At 38.3% G+C, this 23920-nt stretch overlaps 1 protein-coding gene across 1 annotated transcript; it reads right to left on the reverse strand.

The window, feature by feature from the left end:
* Positions 1 to 1595: 1595 nt before the first annotated feature.
* LOC110044559 (uncharacterized) lies at positions 1596 to 22340 on the reverse strand. The gene is made up of 12 exons (XM_089289764.1): positions 22036 to 22340; positions 19731 to 19788; positions 19140 to 19232; positions 18242 to 18355; positions 14652 to 14728; positions 12827 to 12892; positions 10871 to 10925; positions 10114 to 10155; positions 7813 to 7920; positions 6368 to 6424; positions 4575 to 4822; positions 1596 to 3814 (listed from the first exon to the last, which is right to left on the reverse strand). The coding sequence occupies exons 1-12, from the start codon at positions 22192 to 22194 to the stop codon at positions 3602 to 3604; spliced, it is 1290 nt and encodes a 429-aa protein (XP_089145890.1). The 5' UTR covers positions 22195 to 22340; the 3' UTR covers positions 1596 to 3601.
* Positions 22341 to 23920: the final 1580 nt, after the last annotated feature.

Genomic DNA, 23920 nt, shown 5'->3' on the forward strand with positions numbered 1-23920 from the left:
AGAGTGAGTCTACTTATCCATTTTGTTTTGGATACATTGAGCCCCTTTCTTTCCAGTTCCCGGGTAAAATGGTTTACCGACAACCAACAGGCGGCTAGAATTGTGCAGGTTGGTAGCATGCATTTCGATCTGCATTTATGAGCTTCTGACATATTCTTTTGTTCCAACCACGGGATCAATTTGGAGATCGATTGGATCCCGCGCTCCCTGAACGAGGAAGCGGACTATTTTATTATTAACTGGACAATCGATGGGGTCCCCATATTGTTGACTGTTTTTCCACGTTTTGCAAAGTTCCGAGATTCTTTTCTAGGTTCTGGAATCCAGGTTCATCTGGCGTGGACGCATTTTTTCAAGCGTGGCAAGGCGAAATTAAATTGGTGGGTGGTGCCACCAGTCGTTCTCCTGTCGAAGGTGCTTAAGTTTATGTCTCACTCTAAGGCCCAGGGCACATTAGTTCTACCATATTGGCCTTCTTCCCCCTTTTGGCCTGTCTTAGTTCGGAATTTTGGGGGATTTGTGGTTGATTACGAGTTTTTCGAAGGTGCCTTGACCGTGCGTCAAGGGCGCAACAATAATTCCCTATTAGGGTCCCCTACGTGGTCTGCTCATATAGTGTTCTCGTAATTGTCTTTGATCACATTAAAGTAGGGTACGTTTCGCCGGATGGCGACTTGTCCTCGTTTCAGGCGAGATATTTCTTTTGTCTCGGCCGCGTGGCTGATGGTTTTGGTCTTTGTTCTATTTTGTTATTTATACTTGAAAGCAAATTTTTTGTACTCACTATTAGACGGGGTCTCACGCATTCTTTGTCACCGTTTTCTCAACAGCGTTACTGTTATTGGTCACTTCATAGAGAACACATATACATTGTCACATATATTGTGAACTGTTTTTTCTACATACATTTTTGAATATTTGTGTTATATTTCAGGCAAGTGTTTGCACTGCCTGCCTTTACTTATTATCATGTATTTCCTGTATTTTTCCTTTTTTCAATACTTGATTGTAATCCTCACCTCAGATGGCATTAAACTACCGCCAACTACCGCCAACTACCGCCGGGCAAATGTATATGTGTTCACATAGCTTAGCTCATATGTGGTTTCAGTTTACTTGAAGTTACTCTTCAGCGAAAGACTTTAGAATCCAGAGGTCCGCCCTTTGAGCAAGAACAAAACAAGTCAATCAAAGCAAGCTCAGTAGTTTATCCTGTACTTTGATCTTTTGAGAACATTCATTTCACATAAGTGCCACAAAAAAAGTAGCTAAACAACCACACACAACCATGCGCAAGCTAAAATGGTTCATAAAACAGTAAGCAAACAGGGCCGTGGCCAGAAAAAAAAAAAAAGACAGAGGCAATTTCCATGAAAAGATTATGACTGAGGGAAGGTCCATGGTTGAATTCTCTTTCTGGGTATTTAGGGTGTTTATGATGACTATAACCAACAAAAATAAACCAAAACAAAAATAGTGACTGAGGCAATACCTCGGTTTACCTGTTACTAGCTCCGGCCCAGGGCAAAGGGGTAAGTTGTTTTACAAAACGTTATTAGTTTACTTAGAGTTGAAAACGAAAACACAAGACGACATTAAATTTGCTCTTAACTTTTTATGAGGATTCCGCAAAAAAAGCTTTTACAGCTTCCAGTAAATGGCTTACGTTTTTGGCTTGAATGCAGGTTAATTTGCAAACTTGGGACATCTGATAGCGGCAGGTTTGGCGGGAACTCTGAAGAGAGCCCGCAGTATACGTTTGACTGCTGTGTCAAGCTTAAGTATATTGCCTATAGGGAACTACAGGTGAAACTACACAAGGCTCCCTTAACTTTCTAATTTACACTGTAATAAAGTTCATAAATAGTTTGCGTTTAAGAAGGCTTAAAGCCGAAAATGTACAGATATGTAGCTTAAGTCTGCATACCAGCCGAGTGGCTCATCAGACCGGAGCTTATCTCGGTTTCAGTGGCATGAAGCAACCAGGAGTATTTCTACTCCTACCCTGGATGGAGTGCTAATTCATCGCAGGGTTACCCCCCGGCATTAAATTCGCCGGTACCCATTTATACACCTGGGTGGGTGTATCTCTGACTTACTTTAAAGAAAGTTAAAAAGAAAACTCACTATTTTTTTTTATATAAATATTAAATAATCTTTTCTATGAAATTCATACTGAACATACACGAACACCTGGTTGATGAATGCCTGCGGAAAACTTGATCTAGCTTTCCTCACAGTATCACTTATAAATAATTGTAATTCATAAATTCATACCTAGTTGCTTAAAGCAAGCCATGAATGAGTAAAGGAATATTTCCCTAATTATTGAAACAACAAAGACCCTGTGTTAAATAATGAATGAAATGACATTTTATACAGGTTACGTGAACTTTTGTTTTGTCTCTCGACCCCTGAATCAGTTGCTTTTGCTAACCCTTCATGAAAATTTCTCCTCGATAAATAACTGAAATAAATTGCTAGAACTACTTTACATTGGGTCAACAGAAGCTAATGAGGAAATTCCCTTCAAAACTGTTTTAGACTGTAGAATTTTGATTCATCAGCTGAGAAATAGCGTGGGTTTTCATTTTGAATAACAGCTGACAGAGGGTCTATTATACTCTGGCGGTTTAAGCCAATTTTGAGTGCCTGTTTGCGATACATTAACATTTATCTGCCGGTTTACGATTGAGAAATTATCGCGCGGTTGCGGGAAGTCATAAATTCAGCTCGCCGTTAATTTCTGCGTGTTTTTGTGGCGATCATTCAAACATAAAGCGCTCAAAACGTGTACTCTTACACGCTTCGTTATAAACATCTGAAGCGATTTTCGTGTTGTGAACAGCCCATTAGACGTCAACACCTTTTTGTTCACTGGTTCCTGAATGGAGTAAGAAACAATTCGTTCTGGTCTTAAGATCTTCTGGTCTTTGTGAGGTGAAATACGATTATTGAGCTAACATTTCGTAAAGAATTTAAGTACTGTGAAAAAAAAAAAAAAAAAGAAATCGATCGTCCTACTAGTAAAGCGGTTTCGGTTTTTAGGAGAAACAGAAAGCGGTCTGCGGTTTCCAAGGAACAAAATAAGGCGGTTTGTAGAATGAACGACCCTCTATAATAGACCCTCCTGAAATCTAGCTGGATCTGCAAAATCTACTGAGAGCTGTGGAAACGCAATGTAATGTGACAATAACGCAATGCACTTTGGGGCACTCCCATATAAAAAGGACGGGGGTGTTCGACGCACCTTTAAGGGGTTAAAAAACGGTTTTGCTACCTCTTAGGGTGTTCAACCTCAAATACCCGCCACTGCTGGAGCTTTTACGGTACATTTTAGGGTATTGAGCCGAAATAAATATGACAGGAGATAATGTGTTGTTTAGAATTCGTATCTCTTAGGGGTGGAAAAAGATTTCAAGCCACGCCCACAAAACAAGATTTTGGTATCTCTTAGGGGTTCTTTACAAAATTTCCAATGAGCACCCCCGTCCTTTAATGTGGGAGTCGCCCCACCCCCTCCCCCAATCCCGGGCAATGCAATGCCGAGAAAATGTAACTAGTAACTGTGATGCATCACTCAGAAATTCACATCTCACTCCTAAACAGGCAATATCATTGGTCTGTCGTTTAAACGCTTCAAGATTTCCAGAGCATCATCAGGCCATTTGTAGCTGACTTTTGCCCACAGCGGAAGGACTTCGAATGTTACCGGTACATCGGGCAAAGCTATGCACACCATCTGGGCGGCCGAGCGATTTTTAGTGTAAATATCTCGAAGCACTTCAAGCTCAATCCATACACGGTTAACATCCTAAAAAGATACATCGTATTTCTATTAAAAATCAGACAACACTGAAAATAATACCATATAGTACAAGAACAAATAAAGTTCAGGTTTATTGTAAAGATCAGATGTTATTAAACTAGTTTTAATTGCGCATTTTGATCTAGTGGCACTAGTTCTCCCCTTCGCTTGCGAAAAAGGCGCCATGTGAAGGAAATTCATAATTCACGCGTGTTTTGCAAATGGCTAGGTCTAACCTTTTTCCATTACGAGAGTAATTTTGACAGTTAAATGCAAGAGAAACTATTTCCAATTTCACCAGGTTAAAGTAAATTAAAATATTTAGAGAGGAAGCCACATAGCCTGGTCGAACGTACTGGAATTTGGAGTACCAGAGAACCCAGATAAAAACCCCGGGAACAAGGCGGGTGCCAACAACAAAATCAACCCAAATATGCACACATATGGCACTGGGATGGCGAGCGCTCTGATCACTGCTGCTACACGAGTTTCCCTTCCCTGTGAACCAGACACACACGTGCTTTTCAACTAAATATCTCCGAATTTCTATGTTATGTGAACTTGTCCCTCATCGTTTTCGACGCCATGTTAGAAAGCTTTTGACGGACCTTCGAAAGCCAAGAATCATTGGGACAAGGTCAACTCCTTCCCAGGTTCCCTCATCTTCCGAGGAAATGAGAGACCCTGGACACGAGGTTGGGACAAGGCTCATTCACGTTAAAATTTCCCGTCAACAAGCACAGCAACAAAGAAGGAAAAATTATACCTGGCATTGCGAATCCTCTCGACTATCCATGGCGAGGTTCACCAAACCAGGAGACAAGAATATCAACACCTTCTTTGCCTTTCTTATTTGATTCTCTCCCCACCGTGTTGGGCCCTGGGAAGTAATTTCTTCGGACACCATTCGGTCCATGATGACGTTGTAACCGTTCTGGCGAAAGTAGTTCACAATCGAGGCTACCCTCTCTCGGAATTCTTCACTCTCTGGGTAGTAGCAACTGTAGTATCGTTCTACGAGGAGACAAGTTTATTCAGATGTAAATGTTCAAAGAAAAAAGTGGGAGGGAGGGTGCAGTCCCTAATAAGCGCCCTTCTGCAATAAGCGTCCTTCCTTGGCATGTTGAGCTACCAAAAGTAAATTAGCGAGTCTTTATGAGAATCGTACCAATCTTCTCGGCACAGTAACAGATAATCCCCGTGCGGCAAAATGCTTGAAAATAGCAGATTTGCAAATTGTCGTCATTTGACTACAACTATTTACATTATGTAAATTTTGAATTCCCAGTGGGGTTTAAATGACAATTGCCCTGATTAGCATAAGAAACAGAAAAAGTGAAGGATTCTGGTAGTTGTAGTCAAATGACGCCATCATGCAGATCGCCTATTACAGAAGACTGGGGGTGCTTACCATTTACAAAAACCATCCGGTTGGAAATTTCAGGCATAAACATTAAACAATTAAATTGAACATTCCGGGAGAGGGAATCGCTATAAAGTATATCCACATCAGCTAGAGAGACTTATAAGAGCAGAAAAATAGCATCAACCCAAATCACAGCCCATATTTTCTGAAGCTTCCCACACGGAATGGCGCGAACCATTTGATTTTCCAACTGGAATTTCCGGTTTTCCCATGTAAATGGTAAGTACCCTAGAAGTTCATTCATTTCATTATACATGCTCATGTTAAGCGCTTGCACGTGATCAGCACGTGGACCACCCTCCTGAACACGTGAGTGAAAAGCGCGGGAAATACGTGTCGCGGCCGGGCCCCACTCATCAACAAAACGAAAGGCATCAACAGCTTGAACACTCGCCGTCTCGATGACTTCTAAAAAGAAATACTTTTTTCACCGTGACGTTTGGGACAATAACAACAGTGAAGAATTGAAGGTCCAAACTGACGAAGTGTCGAGAGGAAGAGTTGAAGGGAGATTCAGGATAATTTCCAAACTCGTGAATGAGCGGCAGCGATGCAAACGAACTTGGTAAGTAAGCATGCTCGGTTTGGACACACATACTTAACAGCAAGATATGTGCGCGATTTTCTGAGACGGGTTTTTCAAGCGCTATGTGTCGAGCAAGGGAAAGCTGTACGTTTTTTTTAGCCTAAAATAAAACTATTGGTATACACGTCCTAATGTCAGCTAATGGAAAGGGGGATGGGGAGCGATTGCGATTTGGTAAAAGATGTATCCGGGGGTACAGTTGGCTCACATCCAGAGGGGGTGAGGTCGCGATACCTTTGATGATAAGTTCGAGAGACATACTGTTTGTCAAAGGCTTTCAGTTGCTTCACTTTGCTTGCATCAATATTAACCCATTATCTTTTATTTGAGCATACACAATGGTCTGACAATATTCCTAAGGAAAAAAGGAAGTAGGTAGGTTTAAAAATACCCTTAATCATTGCAGGTGGGGAGGGGGGGGGGGGGGGGGTGTATAGCCAGAATAATTTCTCATCGATAGATGGATTAAACTATAATCAGAACGGAAGGAGTCTTGCAAATAAATTATTGGTTAGTTTATGATCAGGATTTGCCATATTCAACTTACCCTTGGTGATTTCCTTTATATGTCCTTGTGGTAGAGGCGGGGGCATTCGCATACCATCTGTGATTAATTTAAAAAGAGTAAAAATGATTACAATAATAACAATGACAATGGCAATAACGACAATAGTGACAATAATGGCCATATGCTATAATTCTGGGAATTTCCTTCCAGGGAGGGATTTTGGTTTCAAACTCGCACCACCCCTACCTCTAGAAATTTAGTTACGCTGCATACTTTCCTTTAAGAAATTTAACTTTTGAGACCCCCCTTGAGGTCAGGATTTTCAATGATTTTCATTGGGTTGTGTATGAGTATCTGTTCAGACTTGGGGACTGCACATGAACAATGGAATGAAAATATAGCATCAGCATTCCAGCAAGAAATTATGCTAAATGGTACCTAAATGTAAACATAAATAAATATTTAAATAATAAATAAACAAAAGGCTGTTTAAGTCTGCATACGAGCCAAGAGGTTCATCTGGCCGGAGATTATCCCGATTTCAGTAGCATGAAGCAACTAGGAGTATTTCTACTCCCACTGGATGGGATGCTAGTCCATCGCGGGGTTACCCCCAGCACTAAATTTGCCGGTATACAATTATACACCTGGGTGGAGAGAGACACTGTGAGAGTAAAGTGTTTTGCCCGAAAATACAACACAATGTCCCCGGCCAGGGCTTGAACCCAGACTGCTTGCCCCAGAATCGAGTACACTAACCATGAGGCCACCATGCCTCCCACAATAAACAAACAAACAAACAAACAAATAAATAAATAAATGGATAAATAATAAGGTAATTAAAAAAACGTATTAAAAACTAAATGAACAAGTTCCAAAACAGTTCATGCATACTATCTCACATATAAAACTGACAATTATTTACTGGTGTGCTTGCACTCCCTCCAAGCGAGCCATCACAGTTTTTTTAATCTACTCTTCCCTTAATTTATAGTTCAGGCAAACATTAATTACTGAAGTGTGCAACTTAAACACACTTACATTGCACTCGTGAAATGTGATATGTCAGCTACATGTATCAAAGACTGTTTACAAACAAAATTAACGAAATCTCTGATATATCGGATTCCTACATGGCAACCTTGAAAAACAATTTCTAAACGCTTTTACCAAATTTCTCGGGATTCATAATGCAGGAGAAGAACTCATTAAACTTTCTGTTATGCTCATGGTTTGTAAAGCTCACCAATTTTGTGGGAAGCTATAGCTCACCAAAATGACACTTGAGTCAGTTAACCAATCAAATTTGCCCACTGGACGCCTGTTGGGATTTATGATTGGCAGGCTGAACACCTCAGCCTTGATGTATTGGCTTGCTCCGTGTTTAACTTACTGTGCCACAAAATAATGTCCATGGCTTTAAATTAATTAATGGTGTTAAATCTTCATTACTTTTCAACTTAATATTTACATGTACAGCTTACCTGGACACAGAGTTTTCCTTCTCCATTTAAGTGCACAATACAAAATCACCAGCAGTACCACTCCAGCTATCAACCCTCCCACAATGGAACCTATGAATCTTGCAGTGTCTAGCATAACAAAGACAAAATTAATAAAAATAAAACACATTCCAAGCAAGGATACATACAATGGACCCATGTTAATACAGTTACCAGCTGGCCATGTAAATTTGACTGTATTGATGGGGTGGTTGTATTAACGGTCTATATTTCTAAGTGATGTCTTGATAGACATCACAATTGCCCTTCTAAACAACTGTTCTTTAATAAGCATTCTAAATGCAGGTATAATTCATAACAAAGTTGAAACTTCAATCCGTACCTACAATATTAACAATGGAAAGATGAACATGAGTCGTTCAAAAGGCCATATTAACGGGTTAAAATCATGGAGGATTCAACAGGTTGGGATTTCAGAATAAGGCCATTGGCCATATTAACAAAGGTGGCCAGATTAACGGAGTTTTCCTATAAGAAATGTATGGGCATTTTGCCTTGACAAAAAGGATTGGCTGTAATAATGAGGTGACTGTATTAATGAAGTCATGTAAGGCAGGGTTCCATGGTACAAGTAAAATAAATTAAAAAGTTGCACAACAGCTTTCATTGAAGTAGGCTCGATTTCCAGCCATTTTGAGAGACGGGCTGTCATCCTCCTCCCAGCAATGGCATGGGGCAAGGATCACAGGCTTACTATATGGCTGGAAATCCAGCTTACCATGGAAGCAGAATTCAAATCAGGCAAGCTTTTTATTGCACTGAGTTAGATAACAGAAGAAGGGCACTTTCATAAAACAGTGATAACAAGTCAGTTACACATTAGATTTAATGATATAAATTATAGCTGCCCTGAGTGTTAATAATAATTTATTACAAAAAGTACCACTTTTCATCTGGTCAGTATATCAGCTGACAAGTTTTACAGTAATATTAATATCAGAAGGGCATACACATACAGTTGTGACTTAATTCTTGTTTCTTAATCCCCTTTGTCATAAGATAACATCATGGTCCAGTCACTAATTAGACTAGCACTAGCATTCCCTTTTTAGTCAGTCGAGCATTCAGCAAGTGAAAAGTTGAGTGGCAAGACTGAGCAAACAAGTAATGGGATGACTGCTAGCTAGAGAACAATGTACACTGTAAAAAAGTGTGAAAAATATATGACCACAAGTTCAGTAGAGTCTCATGGATCCAATAACATCAATGGGTGATTCCAGAAAATATCCATACCCTACCACAAGCAGCATGAACATTTTAACCCCGCCCCACCCCTCCCCTTGCCTTCAGAAAATCCAAAATACTCTACCCCCCCCCCCCCAATGCTTTCTGAATTCCAAAATTGTCAACCCCTCCTCCCCTCCAGAATTTCCGATTTTTTTTTCAGACCATGTGGAATTTCTGTTTGACCGCATAAAACTTCCACTGAACAGGAAACTTGCGCTTTTTTTCCCCCTCCAAGAAAAATCTTCTCACAATTTTCGGTCAAGCAAACAAGCAACCCAAGTTTGTGAACATTTAATAAAGTGCACCGTAGCTTTCTCTTCTAAGTGCTATCTTGAAGTTGCATACCACCAAATAAAACTTTATGTTTTCAGTTCACTATCATATTGATACCAGTGGAAGACAAAAGTGAAGTTCATGATGTGCTATCTCCTGCCATATTGAAAATTGTGTTCATCGATGAACTGCTGATCACTAGTAATGCCGCCTGCAAATCTGTCAAGTGTTCCATTTGGAAACGAGAGACTGGGGTGAGTTTTTCTCACAGATTGACAATTTTAGATCGGAAAGAAACACAGACTTGTTTTGTATTTTAATTATTTAATCTATTGACTAATTCATCCACCTTAAGGCCTCTTTGATGTGGAGCTCGCCATACTATCCATTAGCTCACTTTTCCACATGATCGCTAGCACCTACCTGATTGATCTTTATCCTGCTTCAACAGTCGGTTCATGCTTGATGATTTACAAACTGGAAAAGTTTTCAGATCAGCGATTTCAACTGAAGCTTTCTTTGTCTCCCCCCTCTGGAAATTCAGAGCTGAACCCTCCCATGCATTTGGAATTCCAAACTGCGTTACCTCCCATGTCTTCAGAATTCAAGTCCAAGAACCCCCCCTCTCCCTTGGAATTCCAAGATGCCGCCCGTGGTATGGTATGAATATTTTCTGGAATTACCCAATGGTATTCGCACGTTTTGATATGAAGGAGGGAACATAAATCATAAGACACATTTTATTTAAAAGATTTTGATTACCTTTAGTAGGAACAGTTGGAATGATGAAAGTTTTTGGAGTACCTATAAACACAATTGTAAGAATTTATTAGCAGAGGGGAAATAATAATTACAATTTTCTTCTGAACAGCTTGGCCAAATTGAACCATCAGCTATCATTCTGCCACATGTATTATATGGAGATAATGTCTGGTTAAATCTTTGTTTCACCTATCTTGAAATTATGACAAAAATTCATTTTTAATTACTGAGGGTGACTGGACTTGAAAGATAAGTTTGTCAAATTGATTCAAAGTATCCTGACATCCTATAACAGTGTGTACACATGTGCAGACAAATTTTGAAATGTTTGCCTATATTTATAATACACTTACATCAAAGTCAAGAAATGGAGAATAGCAGAATTTAAGAGTTTTGTTGCTGTTAATTTTTTTTAATCCAACTTCAGTTACATATTGACATTCACCCATTATTAACATCAATTTGGGTAGATTTTAGATTTAACGTTTGGTTCACCTCATGTCATATTTCAAGCCACATTTTTCATATGGTTTGTGATCTGGAGGAGTTTGCTAAATTTGTTTTGGTTCAATTTTATGATATCCTTTAACTGAGTCATAATGCTAAATAGCATTCAAAATTTCAAAACTTTCCACCTTAGATTTCTTGGATTCCCCTAATAAATCGCCTTTACATAAAATAACTATTCAAATCATATCCAAGTATATTATGCTACAATAATTATTATTACATCAAAGCAATGACGTTTTATTATTACCTATAGTAAACCTTTGAAGTTTGATTTCACTTTGACCGTAGGGATTTACAACAACCTACAAAAAGTTGCAATTAGAGAAAAGTTATTGTCAATTTTTGTACTTTAAACCAGTCACGTCAGTGGGGAAGGGGAGGGGGAACTCCCATGGAAAATTGACAAATTATTGTGCATTTTTTACAGTTTAAACTTCATGATTTTGTTACTGCTTATTAATTTTATTGTAGCCCTGTATAAATTCACTGGTCATCAATACAGATTATTACTATGGTGGTGCAGCCCTTGCACTATAGGATTGTAAGAGCTACAATGGGCGACCAAAGTAGGCAAGACACTTTTAGCAAATGACGCTTTTTGATATGTAAGTTCTTATTCTATTTTATTTGCTTCTAGCATTAATTCTCTGATAGCCCTGGCCCCCCAATTCAATGTTGTGTAGGTGCTGTAGTCTGCAGTCCGAGAAGAAGAAAAAGCAACATTGTTAGGGGGGAAAGGTGGAAACGGAGGGAAATGTTTCCAAGACGCTCGAAAATTGAATTTAGTGCAAAGTGTCTCGCCACTTTTGTTGCCCATTGTAGGTTAGGGATTCAGGGACACATTAGGGATAATGTGTACTAAAGGCATTCATAGTGTTGATCGATACCCCTGATTGACCCTCCATTGACATCTCAATCGATAGTCAATTGACATTTTCTGTCAACAGTTACGCTCAGTGGCACGCTGAACCTGGGTACAACAATACAAATAGTGCCAGGCATTACACACTTGCAGTGAGCTTCCATTTGTTTGTCTTTTTGTCACGTGTTCTGCATGTTTACAGTGATTATGGAGGAATTAGCCTTTGTTGGTAACTTGAAGTATATCAGGACAGAAAGATATAACTGAAAGATTTCAACTTTTTTCAGATTCAGAGAGCCCTCAAGTGTCACATGTCACACATCTAAAAGTTCGGGGTTACATTTGGTTGGGGAATGGTTTTACCATGGATTTCAAGTGACAGGGATGATCAAAGCAATTTTTGGGTTCCAAATTTTTTTCAAATTATTCTGGGATTTCAATGGGTAAGAAAATTTGACAAATAAATTTTTTTGGGGGGGAGTGGCTTGATTTAAGAAGGGAATTTTTTGGGTAAAACTTGTATTGCAAACAATCTCAAGACTTGTGGTAGTGTCCCGACCATGTAGTTCTGCACATAAAGTACAACCAAACTGGTTCTACAGTTGTTATTTACATGTACATGTACAGACTGTAATATTTTTACAACGGCTTCGCATTACATTGCATCCGTTTTGTCCTGGGATTTTCTTGGGGTTAATTTTTAGTTGAATAATTTTGGGGGTTTTGTTGAAAACCCTGGGGATTTTTTGGGGGTTTAATTATTTTCTCCATAGGATCATCCTAACCACTTGAAATCATGAGTATCCCTTGCAGTTCTGATAGTCTGGGTATAGTAGCTGGCAGACTTCACCCATCGGTGGCAGATTAGATCTTCAAACGCAAGCAGAGAAACTCCTATGTACTAGAAAATTTTTAAATTGAATGTCCTGACAAAGGTCTACTTTTCTTAGGTCTTGTGAGACAGTTGCATTTGCAGGTAAACATTTGAAGTGTTACAGAGAACCTTAAACTACCTAGTAATTTAATAATAGCACAGTAGTTAACCCCAGAGGGATGTAATATGTGCTGGCAATTCCACATGTGACATCAAAAAAGAAAAAAATTGCAATTCCAATTTCCCTTATTGAAACAAACACCAGCAGCACAATTGTATACATGTACTAAGGGATGCTAAAGTATTTTAATGCATAAGTTTGAGCACCTCAGTTAGCTCTGTGAAGATTTGACAAAAGGCCTAAATTTTTGCCTCTGAATGTCAGCGACGTGAAATCACCAGTTTACACATTTACTGTAAGTTATATATTTCAACAGGGCCTTGGTAGCTAGAGGTAATATACATACTGCAACATGGAAGGAATATGGGAGTTTCTGGTCACCAACTTGCTTCAGCAGATAATCTGTTTGGTTCTGAAGATAAATTTCAGGAAAAAAGTATTACATACCAGAACAGTATCCTTGATTTCTTAGTCACCCAGGACCAAATAAGGGGCCCTTCATTTTTCTGTAGCCAGTATTTTCAAAACAGAGAGAACCCAAAAAGTTGAATTGTGCCCAACGCCAAGAAATTCACTACTCAATAATAAACACCAGAACCCTGATTTTTCGAACCTCCAAGGGAAACAAGAAGTGGTTTGAAAAATCAGATAGTTCAAGAAGTTGTGGGTAAACTTACTGTCAAACTCAAAAAAACCATGAACACTTAAAATATGTCTGAAATGTTTATTGCGTTATATTGAGTGAGATCTTCAACCACAGAAACCACAGTCACAGAACAAACTTCTTTCATTTAAAAAGATTTTAAAAAAATCCTCCATTTCGGTTATACAAGAAATTAGATAATTGCTGTCACAAGTTATTTAAACACTAGCGAAGAGAGTTTGGGATATTTTTAACGTGCAAAAACTATCTTCACAAACCAATGCAATGTGCCGGGCTGACGAGACTGGCGGCTGTTGAATCACTCAAGCGCAAATGATCAAAATCAGTGCTTTCACTATTTCATTACGTTATTGTGATAACAACAAAAAGCAAAAATGAAAATGGAAATCCTCCATTACATTTTTGTCATATGTGAATCAAGTGCAAATTTATTTGGGAAGGAACCGCGGAAAATTGAGGTGTTTACCGTTTGCCACAGCTAATAATTTCCAAAATTATCAAACATTTGCATTTATCATCGGCAATCTTTCCAGGGTCTTTAGATCACAGGATCACTGGGCTCAAGGGTCTGCAATTATTTGTTAAAATAAATCGAGTGGCTAGTTTACTCAAAGATGAAACAAAGGTTAGCGAAACCACTGAAATTTTAAATTTTTATTTGTTCCCATTTATAGCTGGGTCAAATTAACCGTCGCTTCACTCGAGTAACCATACACATTGACGCGATTCTTGTTTTCCAAAATCACTCAAACTTAGTCCAGTCAAGACTTTGAAAGGGTCAAAAAGCATTCTCGTGAATGGTTGATAACTCTGAAATACCGTATTTCCATAAACAATGACAAGTATATGAGGTAAAACGTATACAGTAATGGTATCTATATTGATCGAATCATGTGAAGGTTCACAAAATTAAACAAAAATTAAACAAGAACAAAAGTTCTGTAAAACATAAAAACAAAACTGCATTATTGCATTTCTGTGACAGCTCAGTTTGTTGGCAAACTTAAATGACCGATCTACTAAAACGTGGACAAAAAATCGTGCATTATTTTTGCAGTGTCCGTTTGATACAGGTTTCTAACAATAGAAATGACCATAAAAGTCAAGTTTAAGGTGTCTGCGTCCGCTTAATAGAGGTGTCTGTTGAATGCAGGTATTTTTTACAGTGAATGTGGAAAAAGAAAAATGAGACTTGCACTGCTGTCCGCTTAATAGAGGGTGTCCACTTAATACAGGTTGGACTGTATTTTGAAATGACCTGCCTAGAGGCATTGTGCATATTAAAAAAGGTTGTATAGCTTGAATTTGCATTCTCATTCTTATTCTTATTCTCATTCTCAGTCTCTTTCAGAACTGTTGAAGACCTTAGTTATTTGAACAAATGAAAAGAAAATAACCAGTCCTTTCATGTTTGATGGGCGACAGCATTTCCTGGATCAATATATTAGATGACTTGTAGTATATGTTCCCCACTCCCCCTTAAACAATTTGCTATTTGTAAACTGACCTTTGGAACAACTATACAGTTTGGTCTGTCAATGCTATCGTCATGGTAGATTAATGCATAGCTTGTCCAATTGAAATCTGGAAAAGAAAAACACTATTAACGTACTATATTTTCTCAAAAGAGTGCTGCCCTTAGTTAATTAGTGTCACCACCAAATAAGCACCTTACTTTGAAACAAAAATATTAATAGGCACCAGTCCGAAATAAGTGCCATCATCAAATAAGCACTCAGTACCTGGAACGTGACGCTTACTCTGAATTGTTTACTTACAGGGATATGCTAAATTGAAGAGTTTAAAGTAAAAATGTGAACAGTTTATCTCAATGGATCTCAAAGTTGTTACAACATTCTTAGATTTATGATACTCTTGTTCTTGTTTTTGAACAAAACAAAGAAACAAATGCTATCAATAAATTATAAGTAGCACAAATGTATCTTAAAAAAAAATGACAAATTGTAAATAAAAGCCACCCCTATATAAGCACTGTATCATCATCTTCATCTGGTCCTCTTTGTCCCATGGGGGCATGGTGCAGCCATATAGTTGCCTTCCACATCTGTGGGTCTTGAGCCACGCTTCTGGCCTTGCACCAACTGAAGTTGGCCTCCATCAGAGCTTTCTGGATGCTTCTGTGCCACGTAATTCTAGGTCTGCCATGTTTCTGTGTACCGTGTGGGTTCCCATCCATCATGTAGCATGCTACATGTATGTTCCTCTCGCCATGCCTTAGTGCATGACCAGTCCATTGATTGGTTCTTATCCATAAATCTCAGTTGGGGATCACCTTAGGCCAAACTGTACCCTTGGAATTCTCCTCAAACACTTGTTGATGAAAGTTTGTTCTTTCTTTGTTGATGTTGTCGTCACTCTCTATGTCTCTGAGCTGCACAATAAAACTGCCTTTACTTTGGTGTTCAAAATTCTGATTTTGGTAGCCGTGCACAGGTCTTTGCTTCTCCAAACTGAGCTGATCCTAGCAAAAGCTTGCTGTGCTTTCTTTCTTCTAGCTATTATGCCACCATCTGTTCCTCTGGTCTTAAACTCTTCAACCTCTTCAGCATATGGCTGATCAGGACGAAACTACTCCTGAATGGTGGCATCACAGGGAGCACACAATCTTGTTGGAAAACCGCTACCTACAAGTCCTGCAAAACACTGTAGCATTAACTCGAACCTGGGCCTTTTTGCGCTCTGCAAAAATGTTTTTGGTTTACATATAACATTGACAAAGGAGGCAACTCTTTGCCCAAACATTTTGAACACAATCTGAATATTCACTCAAATCTCTAAATTTCTTTGCTTCCACAAAACCAAGATAAAAGATTTTTCTACAACTTGGCTGAATTTGTTTTTGAATACTTTCACAACAGTTGGAGAATTTTATGCAAGCTAGGCAGACCTAAAGTACATGGCGATGCACTGTCGAAACAGAGATGAGGGGCTTGGGCCACAGCTGGAGTTCCATCCAAAAGCTGGCTGAGGACAGACAGCTGTGGAGGTCCTTTGTTGGCCTGTGTGCCAGTGGGCATGATGGGCAGTGAGTACGCCAATAATGATGTGAAGGGTTGCAATTTGGCCCATGCAAGATTTTCCACTTTGATAGCCTGCCTCCTCCTTGCGTAGTTTTCCATCAACAAGTACCTTCATTCTTCATTCTTCTTACTTTGCTTGGGATAGACAGCAGAGTAATTCCTCTTCAGTTCTTACAACAGTTGGTGTTCCTCTTTTATGGCAGTTTGACTAGTAACCCATTTAGCTAGTCTTCCAGAATCTCTTCAGATGTCCAGATAGTATTGAACAGATTATGAAGTATATTGATTGTCTGTGTTAATTAGTAAAAAATTATTGTTGGCTAGGCTGTGGTTTGGGGATCTATAGTTGCATCCCTACAGTACTTAAAAGTACTGTTGCAAAGCGATCATGCCCTTCTTCAAGTTGACTGTTCAGTTTGGTGAGCAGGCTTCCAGTTTTGTCTCTAATTGGGTGGTCTATGGTCTTTCTAAGACCACTGAGTTTGGTTGTGGTGTTATAGAGTGTCTTTATGTCTCTTTTTCCGGCTGCTTCCTCTGCATCTTAGTGCAGCATCAAACAGTTGAAACACACCCAATACAGGGCTCGTCTTGGAGAAGTAGATGTTTATGCCGGGCAAGCAAATTTTCTTTCTCATTTGCCTGACGGGCAAGGGCCCAGGCAAGTCATCCGCCCACCAAACCAAAAATAGGTCCACAATGGTAGCTTTATTCCATTCAGTTGGAGTGTTATTTTGAAATGCCAGTATTTGGGAGTTGAATTGCTACAATTGATCATGAGTAGGTTATCACCAGAAAGATAAAGGTATAGATAGACTGAAATTAGTGAATTAGGTAACATAGGTTTTAGGTAACATAGATAACATCATTCTGTAGTTTTTTGCTTTTGGTGTCTTGTACGCTAATCTACTCTTTGGTTTTGGTCTTTGCCAACAATACTGGCAGTTCTTTGCACTTTTCTGTCCAATGCATTTTACCGTCTTTCTGGTTTTGCCGAGGATGTTACACTCTGCAATTACATGCCATAACTGTAATTCTAAGGAACCTCTTGTAAAAAGAAATTACTATATTTAGAGAGGAAGCCACGTCAGCTTTTAAGCAGCTGGTTTTCATGCGGGTCCTCTATCCTGGTCGAATTGGAATATGGAGCGTTGTTTTTTGTGGGAGGAGGAAAACTGGAGAACCCGGAAAAAAACCCTCAGACCAAGGTGAGAACCAATAGCAAGCTCAATCCACATCATCAGAATCGAACCCGGGCCACATTGGTTGGAGGCAAGGGCTCTCACCACTGCACCATCCCTGCTCCCTGCCTCCTACCTTGACTTTCTTTTAGAGAAGAGCATGACAAGCCTACTCTCTTTAACAGCCGTAACAGGGTTGTGTTATCAGGAGAGACTTACAAAGAAGTAATTGGTCATAACGGCTGCGAAGCAGACCACAAAAAACCAAAGATAACATCAAAGCAGGAGGTCATTTCTCAAATATCACGCCACTGGGATTATGTCTTTTGGACTTTGACATAAGACTGTGGACCACTGAGTTTCTATCTCGATTGCAAGTTGTCTCCCCTTTTCATTAATGGGAATAGCATTGTGCTCACTCGTTCCGTTCACATGGAATAACAGCAAAGGAGAGAATGTTTGTTGGCTACTGTAGTTGTAAAATACAGCTGCCATTGTGCCTTCACAAATGAAAATTCTGACAAAGGCAATCAAAAAGAAACTTCAGAATCAATGTGGTGTTTCTTCTTTAAACAAAAATTACCTAAAATCATTTTATCATATGATGAGTTTTGTCCTAACAAGAGAATAGGAAGAAAGAACTTCAGAAAGTAAAACAAGTTTAGATATATAAAAATTAAAAATAAAACAGAAAGAGAGATTAATCTGAAGACTACCAATTGAGAGCCTTGTCAATAAGGGCTTTTATTCACGTACTGCCATTTAGGATGATTTTTTGCACAGTTTTTCAGTTTCTAGTAGGCAACCACGCCCCCCTCATGTACTTTGCCAATTTGCATAATTAATACCTCTGTACGTACCATTAAACTTTTATTTACCTGTTTTTGAAGGGTCTATGGCATCCCATTTAATATATAGCCATTTTTCTCCTGTCAAATTTACCAACAGATTCTTTGCCTTATGATGAGAAGCTTGGGCTAAGGACTGACATTCTGAGAAGGTAACAGATCTTTCAGTAAGTAACTTTCAAAAATTAATCATGGATTTAACTGAACAGTACTTTACATTTGGGGTAAATTTGCAAAATACAAGTTATGCTTTTAGCTGTTGAATTATATTTAGTATACTAACTATTTAAAGCTGACCATCAAATCACGAGGTAATAATATTCATTGCAAAACCAAACACAATAGGTTCCCTTCTGCTTGGTAGCCATTTTGTTAAGTATGACAACAGGTGCATGAAGGTGGATAACACCATCCACACAAGAAATCACCATCCAGTGGATAGCGTGGTTTGTTTTGTTAACACTTATCCACTGAATGGTGATTTGTCTGGTCAGCGTTATCTAGCCTTCGGACAACTGGGGCCAGTATGTTATTTTGGAGGTTATGTTTCTGACCATTTTGGTCCAGCTTGGTCTGAGATAGCCTTAATACCACAAAGATCTTTGCCATTTCCCCTCTACAAAGGCTAAAATTTAGGGATTAGGTCTTTGAAGGTACAAGTGTATGTTGGTTTGAAGAATTTTTTTTTCAGGCTTAATTTCACAAATGCTTAAGTTGTGTGTAACTGTAATTGTGATGATTACACTGTAATCATGTCTTGATATCTTTCTCTGCAGCTCAAATATTTCATATTTCATATGTACATGTATATTCACTAATAATTCATGACCAGTTGGTAGTTAAGAAGGAACCCCCTTAATGCTTTAGTTGAAACATTTAAACAATGGGTTTAACATAAGCAAACCTGTGACCTAAGTTGGCAACTTACCATCCAATGCATTCACATTATTAACACTTCGCTGACGTCTGATGAAATGCCTTTTTATCTTTCTTTTGCTGAAGTCATGACTTTTGCTTTGTTCTACAGAATAAATACAGAGTTAGGCAACATATTTACTACTGGCAACATTACTACTTCAAAGCATTACTGTACATGACAGCCAATATGCTGCATCTGTAAGACTAAGCTAAAGAAAGAACTTGTAATCCTACAAAAGTTCTATTCTTTTTAAAACCTTATTAGACCTTACAAGGGGGATGGATTGGGTAATAATACCTCTTACTAATACCTCTTCCCTAGTTCTCTGTTTTGCAAAGTTTCTGTTATTTTGGGGCTCTCTTCAATTTAAAGATAGTCTTGTTCATCATAAAAATTGATGAAATATTTGGTGATGTATAGTGACACGTTCTGGTAAAACATACATGCAACTTTTAATAGCCAACAAGAATTCATTAGCAGACAGTGTAATAAGAGTTTACAAAATGCAAACCAGCAGAACATATAATTAATTATGACCTTTCATATGTTAACTTGTATTCTGCAGAACATTGCAACATAACATTTTCCTGCATACATTACCTAATGACAATGTCAATTTTCCCTGGCAGCTTCGAATACACTCTTGTTCAGAAATGGCCTAGAAAAATACCATAGTTGACAACGACATTTTAGGTTCAGACTCTAGCTCAAAATAACTGCATCATATACTAGGTGTTAACCAGAAAAAAACAGACATGGATACAAAGAAATGATAAATAGAGCATGGATCAAACCATATATGACATCATTAAGCTATTGTTTCTGTGAAATTATAGTTTTCACAGCTACCATTCAGTGGTAATAATTTAGTACAGATTTAAGTCATTTGTTGTGCTGTAGGAACAAGTAGGGTCATCACTACTGATATTTATTAGTGATTGTGCAGGGTAATCCCCATTATTCTTCAGTTTGTTAAGCAGTCAGTGTAAAATGAAGATTGCAGAGTGCAGACTGTGGACCAGGGGTAAAATATAGACTGCAGAATGAAGACTTTTTAACTGTACCATGTTACAATTTCCATTATTGAGAGCTAACTGTCAGCAGGCTAGGCAGAGTGTTCTTTAGGCTAACCGAAGTGATATTCAGGATAAATGGAGTGCAGACTTTCTCTACTATTTGCCTGAATAACCCTGTTTCTGCGTGTTACACTGACCGGTTTGCCAAGTAATAATTCACCTACGTACACACATTTATACTCTAAACTGACAGAAGGCATATTAGTCTCCTTCCAAGAACAAAAGTAGGGACTCCCTGCAATGAATCATGCAAGGAGGCTCCACCCAAAAGGGCTACCTTCGCTAAATGGGCCTTTTCATAAAGTATAAATTAAAGGGTATAAAAGAAAAGGATGTAGACAGCAGTGTTTCAACTGCAGTATGTAGAAGAGGGAATATATTTTTTACAAACTGCAAATAAAATAAAATTATTAATTTTCTTTGCTTTTCATTAAATATTCAAAGCAAAGACCATCCACATGTTGACACTTGACTGTTTTACAGTAACATGTTTCATGGAAGGTATATCTTCATTTGAAATTAAATGGTTGCATTTTTATGTCAAATATGGTATATATATATACATGTATTATTAGGGTTTGCACCTGACTTGAAAGTTACCTAATACGGTCTAACGACTAACATTTGGGTCAATTGCATACACTCATGCAAATGTACGTGTCTTAATACATGCACTCTAAAATGTAGATATTGTTTAATTAATGGTTTTAATAAATTACGGAAGCTGATATTTAATCAATACAGAGACCCAAAGAGACCCATAGTTCGTGAGACTTGAAAGATAAACAAGCTCAGTAGGCATTGTTAAGTGGATGAAATTTTCACGGGGGCAGAAGGACTAAAGAATATTTGGAATAATGGTCGCTGCGATATACAAATTTTAAGTGTCGCTGCAACCGAAGAAACTTCAAAAAAAATTAGCAGTCAGAACTTGTCACGGCATAAGAATGATTAGTACTTGACAGCGCTGCAAGTGGTCGTGTTTTCCAAACCGTGCAATATGAGTGAGATTAGTTGCCGGAACACGCAATAAAAATACAACTTGTGAATTAACATGTTTAACGTCTGGTGATCATATCATGATCAGTCGCCGATAGAAGGTTTCGAAGCTGTAGTGATGTTAATCGACAAGGTAGGAAATTAGGTATTGTAGTCACTGTGAAACGAGATGGATTGATGATTGTCATGGCATTGTGACATGTAGTTGTCGTTAATGAATTGAAAGTGAAAAAAATTTACATAACAACAAGACGTTTTAGTTGTGTTTCGCTTTTACAAAAATAAACACTCCTAGCAAATACATGTACGGCATCGTTGTGTATAGCATGTTATTTTATACCTATTGAATTCTGAATTCTATACGATAACAAATTTTACTCTTTAATATTGCCTTAAAAACTAAGTCAAAAGACATTAAAATGGCCATGTTGGAGTAAGTTGAGTACATTTTAAAATTAATGCGTAGTAATATTTTCAAAACATCCTGTTTGTGCGCAAACAGGAAAGACTACAAAATTTAATATCCTTCTCGAGCTAGAAGAATTGGTATAATTTTCGACAATTTTTTTCGCGCATTGGATTTTTAAACCAAGTTTTCCAAATCTTGTATGGAAAATTCTGAGAGATGAAGACGGTTTCGAATAGGTTTTAATTATGTCATACAGGTGATAAAATCAATGATAAGTTTCGCAGGCTGAAGTCGCGACATCAAGTGAAGACGACACTACTGCAGTACTTAGATGTGAATTATTCGACAAACTCGATCTCTCCACGCGTATTCACACCAACGAAACCGTTACGCATTTTTCAAAACTGTTTGATGACCTTACCTTGTTTGAATCATTAGCACAACGGAGATGACAAAGAGTTGACGGAAAACGTCTCAGTGCGGGGAGTTTATCTTGTTTAAACGCATGCTTTCCCGTCGACAATGTTGCAAGGCCAAGAAAAATAAGAACAGATACTAAGGACAATTCGACGATCGCCATTTAGCATTGCTGTCTTGATTATGATCACATCATAAGTCGTTAAAATAGGAAATGCCCGCAATTCTTTATATTCTGGCAATACGCTGACATGTCACTTTTCTTCCTGCCCTGTTCCTGCAGGCTTCCTCGGTGTGTTTTGTACTCATTCCCCCCTCGGACAAAGAAGTCAACAAAGAACAGGAACTAGTAACGGGCTAGTTGCGCAGTGTATCATAAAATTTCAAGAAAGAAAGGGATTTTTGCAATGGGTAAAACATTAAAAAAGCATGAAAATGCTGAGTGATGCTTCTCATATACAGTCTACCATTGGCGACAAGGGGTACCTGGTAAATTTAGCAGCTCAGTAAACGCAAAATGAGTTTAAATCCTGAGAAGCAGAACGAGAAACAAACTTCAGACACATCATAATAATTAGGGTTTTCCACAAGTTGCTCGGCAACTTTTTGGCAACTTCTTGTATTTCGAGCAACTTTTATCGTGTAGAACAACTTTTTGCATTCTCAGTATCGAGAAATTTCGCGCCAAACGTTGCCATGGCAATTTTGTAATTTCACATGTGAATTTATAAATTAACACTGAAATTTCGAGCCAAAATTAAGGAGTAATTAGTCACCCATGATATTACTACCATAACTGAATTGAGTTTTTTCTGCCTTTTATTCATTTATTTATTTATTCATTTATTTTGTTATTTAAGAAATAGAAAACATGCACCGTGTTTCTCTCTCGAGTTATAGAAACACGAGTGGAAGTTTGGGAGAACGAGAAATGCTGTGGGAACCCGAGCTGCAGGCGAGTGTTTCCACAGCTTGTTTTCTATTTCTTTTAGACAACACCGCGACCGTATTGTTACGTACGAGGTGGCCTCAAATAAAAGCCTGATGGTTTCTAGAGGTCACCTCGCCTCACACTAAAATATTTATGAATTCTGCACATTACGTAAAAAGGCAAAATAAACAGAATGAATGAATGAATGATGAATGAATGATTGTCAAAATGTAAATTCCCTTGTCAACAGCTCGTGCTAGGTCTGTGTTTCTATCGAGTTGTAGTAACGCGATTTTTAACCAATCAACGCGTGTATTTTTCGTAGGACTGTTTTCTAAAACTAGATAGCAGCTGACTGATTCTCACTGCAAGGAAATTGAAATGAATGTTGAATAATATCATTATGGCTCCTGATAGTATATTCGCTAATTCGATTCCAGCCGCTTTGTGAGCATGTGTTCCTCGTTTGAGGGTTGCAAATTTGCTGGATATTTCCACGTTTAAAACTAAACTTTCACACACAGGAACAGATATGTTCCACCAGGAGGTTATTGCAGCTATTATTTTATCGTATTTCTGTTTCCGTCCCTTTTCCTTGCATTAAGAATTCACCTGCCGTTGTTTCCCTTATTTTCTTAAGAGTTTTACTGATCCAGGTGTTCTCCTTGTTGTCGGTTTGATATTATGGTTTTGCCTTTTATTAGCGTTTCTCAAAATGAGTTTGCTTTCATGAAAAACATCGAAAACTGCGGATGTAACAAAACATGTATAACGAAACAACGGTTTAATTAAATTTTGGCTCATCACCCTTCAGGATTAGATTATTACGACAGTATCTAAAGAGTCTATTCTTAGTGGTAGTTGTCATTCGATGCTTTTTTCCCCTTCCTTTTCATTGGCCAAGACAACCACGTGACCTTCAGATAACTTCCTACAAATAATAGTCTACTCATGATGC

This window comes from Orbicella faveolata, unplaced genomic scaffold (genome assembly GCF_042242905.1).
Source record: "Orbicella faveolata isolate gen_17 unplaced genomic scaffold, um_ofav_v1 contig_2, whole genome shotgun sequence".
NCBI classification, from domain to species: domain Eukaryota; kingdom Metazoa; phylum Cnidaria; class Anthozoa; order Scleractinia; family Merulinidae; genus Orbicella; species Orbicella faveolata.

Bases quoted from the DNA above. Each gene is read 5' to 3' on its own strand.
- LOC110044559 (XM_089289764.1), bottom strand. From the start codon at position 22,194: ATGGCGATCGTCGAATTGTCCTTAGTATCTGTTCTTATTTTTCTTGGC. The intron at 14,729-18,241 runs GTAAATAAAAGT...TTTCTTTTCCAG, and splicing joins CATAGACCCTTCAAAAACAG to ATTTCAATTGGACAAGCTAT. The intron at 3,815-4,574 runs GTATAATTTTTC...GTATCTTTTTAG, and splicing joins GAGAGGATTCGCAATGCCAG to GATGTTAACCGTGTATGGAT.